This window comes from Dipteris shenzhenensis, chromosome 10 (assembly GCF_047967505.1).
Source record: "Dipteris shenzhenensis isolate YYH24624 ecotype China chromosome 10, Dip_SZ_1.0, whole genome shotgun sequence".
In the NCBI taxonomy this organism is placed as follows: Eukaryota; Viridiplantae; Streptophyta; class Polypodiopsida; order Gleicheniales; family Dipteridaceae; genus Dipteris; species Dipteris shenzhenensis.
In genome coordinates, this window is record NC_141605.1 from 25,176,943 (window position 1) to 25,181,201 (window position 4,259).

Here is a 4,259-nt window from a genome sequence, read left to right on the forward strand (position 1 = left end):
AATAGCTTTTGAGTTGCGTTGCTTCCATGACCTGAGTTGTTGAGGATCCGTTGTGGGAGCATCATCCTCACTAGCATCCCACACATTTTCTTTCATGAGGAGCACCTGAACCTTAATTTGCCAAGTAGGGAATCCTTCCCCCTTGAACTTCTCCACGAGCAATGAGTTTGAAGAAAAAGAACTCATTGTGTACCTCAGAAAATGGCAACTTCAGTCTTCAGCACTTTAGGAGATGAAACTAAGGGCTGGAACTGAAGGCAAAAGATGCGGAGGATAGAGATGTCATCATGAAAGGTTTGGAGCAGCAATTTGTGGGAAAAATGAGGACAGCTCAGCTCTCTTCAAGTAGGTTGTCTCTTCAAAAATGGGCTCTAAATGAGGTCATTTTTAGGGCAGCCAATAGTAGAAACATCTCCACAACAATAAGCAGCTATTTCCTTCACAAAAACGCCCACAAAACAGCAAAAACGAGCTATTTTTTAGTAAAAACGAGCTGTCCTTTTCCTCTACGAAGATGCCCACAAGAACGGTGACTGAGTTGCTTCTTTGTGGGCAGAAAACCAAGCTTCATAGCTTCCGAAGGTGAGGCTAAGGTAGGAGAAGAGAACAAGATAGGGAGAAAGGAGTGGAAGGGAGCTCAATCATGGAGGAAAGGATGGCTTCCATTTGCGGACTTCCCTCATCCTCCAGATTGAGCATGGAGAATGGAAAGGTAGGAAAGGAGGCTCTGATACCACATGAAGGTGCATGGTGGAGAGGGAGAGAGAGAGGGTAGGCTAGGGAGAGAGAGAATAATACTCAAATGAAATGGAAATGGAATAGCAAGAGCAATGAACAAAATGAAAGTACTCACATGTAGACCAAAGAGCTTGTAGATTGATTTGACACTAGACAACTACAACTCTTATATAAGAGCACAGACACACATATGAGCACCTATGCATATGGGATAACTCCCAATGTGACACGTGGCATCCATAGGACACACTAGACTAGAACTCACACTATAACATACAAGAACACACCAAACTGACTCAACTTGGCTTCATATTCTAACAACCACCTCTGGTGCTTTGTAGAGTGGTCTGAAGCTAGCAAGGTGTAACCTATGTTTTGCCAGTAAGCCAAAGGAAGCCCACCAGATTCACAAAGTTTCATAGCATGTTGTTTAGCATGGGAAATCTAAGAATATTGCAGCTTCTTCCCTTGGATAGCAATTTCATTATCCACTGTAATAGTGTCATGGCTGTCTGCAGCCAATGGCATGGCGGCCTTGCAGGCAGCTGTTTAGCCCATGGCAGCAGCAGGACAGCAAAACAGAAGTGCACAATCAGAAGAAGTAGCGCAACAGTCTGTGTAGCAGCTGTACGGGCTATACAGCAGCTTGCAGACAGGTACAGGCCAAATATAGACAGGTGCAGACAGATGCAGAGGCATAGGGGCAGACAGCAGCAGACACATAAGGTTCTGATAGTTCGGCATGCTGACATGGCACATCGGGCAAAAAATACAATTGGACCCTTCCACACTAGATCCCTAGGTGGAGCTACCTACTTCATCACATTCATATATAATTACACCAAGAACACACGGTAAAATAAGCCAAAAACAAAAACAAAAAAAGGTAAACAAAGTTGTTAGTCTGCTGTCCCTCAACATTAGAGGCCTCTCTGACCGCAAAAGAGCTGGCTGCTTGGGGAAGTGGATTAGAGCTGCTGCACAATCTCCTCTAGTGATAGTATTGCAAGAAGTCAAAGCCATGAGAGAGGAGCTTGACAAAAATCTATGCATTGTTGACAGAAGACGAATATGGCTCAGTACCAAGCACCTGAATGGTACTATATTTTATAGAAGTTATATCTACTTCATAAATAATTGTCTTCAGATTCTCTCTCTCTCTCTCTCTCTCTCTCTCTCTCTCAAAAGAGCTCTCAGATATCCATATTGTGCACACAATGCACACACATATTACACAGTTGAAAGAGTAAAAAGATGTGTCACGCAACCTATAGATTGAGGTTTACAAAGACATAGATCTTCCAGTTTACAAATTACTATTAACTAATTAGTTGCAAGTGCATATGGCTGCTAGCATATGCCATGGCCCATAGTTCAAACAATAAACTTTTAACTTTATAATTCAAATTTCAGAATCAAATTTCAAGATTCAAGATTCAAGATTCAAGATTCAAAATATAACAAAATGTATTATGTATTACTGTTTACATCATACATGTAACATGCCATAATGATATACTGGTAACTGTATGGTGTAAACTGTATACATAATCAAAGCCTGTCGCCTGCAAGCCAGCTGCTAACAACTGCAGTGATACAATACACTCTAGAGTCTAGTCTCGACTCTCTAGAGCTAGGGACTGCTGCCCTCTCCAAGATCTGCTGCCTCATCACTATCATCATCAGCACTAGAATCAGCAGATGGATCTACATCCTCTGTGAGGAAGAGAAAGTGCCACCCTCGAACCAAGTAGGGGCTCGCAACTGATCTGAGTCCTCTGAGTCCGCACTGTCTACCAATGCCGCCTCCTCCTTTGGCTCATCTCTGCCTCGACGTCCTCGGGATGACGATGCAAGAACAGATACCTGTGATCCCCCTTGTGAGGCTCGTGCTCGACGTTGATAACCACGAATCCGGGGTGTCCCTGTATCCTCTGCAACAGTAGCAGCACGTACTCGTGGTGCACGAGCTCGAGCCATCGAACGTGTCTGACGTCGAAATCGAAGCATATCCTGTCGCAGGAACTCGTAAGCATCGTCATTCTCTCGACTGTGCTGGATGATGGACATGTCGACAAGTTCTAGCTTGATCTTGTCAAGATTGACTTGCTTGGGCTTTCACTCGATGCTACCAGTACCATCTGCAAACCTGTACTTCTCAAGTAGACGTAGGTTGGCATTGACATATAACAACCTATTGAGCTGCTCCACGCTCAACCAGACATAGTTTACAAAGCATAAAGAAGTCAATTCTCACGACTTAAGAATTGTTTTTCAAAATGTTACAAGCTTGACGCTATACTATATAGCCTATAAATAAGAACTATAAGAAGTTAGAACTTACTTGTTTCTCTTCCTGGTGTGTATGTCTGCACATATGCTCCATATCCTCTCAGCTGGACCTGATGTGCAATCTTGCAAAAGGATGCGGAGAGCTAAGTTCTGCAATGGGGGATTCAAAATCCCAAATTTCTCCCACCAAGTAAGAGCCAACAGCCTGTTGTCTCTTTCCTTGGCAATTGCACGGGAGAAATGACCCATGTCATTGCGGAACTCCACTATGTCCTCTTCAATGCTATTGCAATTTGCAATACTAAAGAAGACAATATAAAATAATTAGATAAATCATAAATGATAATACAAAGTTGAAAGCACTTAGAAGTTAGTAGTGAGCAGGCTGCAAACTTGTACGCCATGCTACCTCACCTATTCTGGACCGATGAGTCGCATACTTTCTCCAAGTATTGGGTCCATCCGTTCACAAGCACCCGATCATTCCATTTAGCAGGCTCCTTCCACAAGGGATGGAGCATATGTGCAACAGTGTGGATTGGCCTATGAAACCAATCCCATCTCTTCCTCCAAATTCCTAATATGTCATCCTTTCTGAAAATTTACCAAAAGGAATCAAGTTAGAGGCTAGAGCTAGGAGAACTGAGTATTAAACTTACAAGTTTCAACTTATATGTACCTACTCTGGTTGAGGATCTCAATAGGACAATCCTCCGTTGCTTTTCGAAGCTTCAGCATGAACTCGTATAGCAAGCCCATAGTACAACCCTCATGGTCAAAGAGTCGAAGCACGAAGTACAAGGGCTCTATGGACATCTGAATGCAAAGGGCTTCCTGCTAAAACTAATTGTCAAAGACAATCCCCTCGACATTCTGTCCAGCAGGCAATCTCGAGTCACTCCAATCCAGCCAATCTGAACTGGTCATCATGCAACGAAGGCTCTCTTCGGTCTTAACCAGCGTACAAATGATAAAGTTTAAACAAATTTAAACAATGAATAATTTGAGGAATTGATCTTTGAATGATGAAAATTGAATCATGATTCATGAATCATACCTGCTAAGAACCAAGAAGATGTAGGCCAAAGCGTGTCTTTGAGGGTCTCATAAGCTCCCACTTACACTCCCTTCTGAATAGGGCCAGTGCATGTGGCTTACGAGTGATATAAGTCACTAGCTGCATTGCTTTTTCGACCACACTAGATACCCAAGGCAGCTTTCCAATATCC

The 4,259-nt window shown here is 43.0% G+C and overlaps 1 protein-coding gene across 1 annotated transcript; it reads right to left on the minus strand.

Annotated features, from left to right (window-relative positions):
* Window positions 1-2,856: 2,856 nt before the first annotated feature.
* LOC147897605 (uncharacterized) lies at window positions 2,857-3,960 on the minus strand. Its single transcript, XM_087380061.1, has 4 exons — window positions 3,710-3,960; window positions 3,445-3,624; window positions 3,083-3,313; window positions 2,857-2,887 (listed from the first exon to the last, which is right to left on the minus strand). Exons 1-4 carry the CDS (start codon window positions 3,844-3,846, stop codon window positions 2,857-2,859), a joined length of 579 nt encoding a protein of 192 aa, XP_087236187.1. The 5' UTR covers window positions 3,847-3,960.
* Window positions 3,961-4,259: the final 299 nt, after the last annotated feature.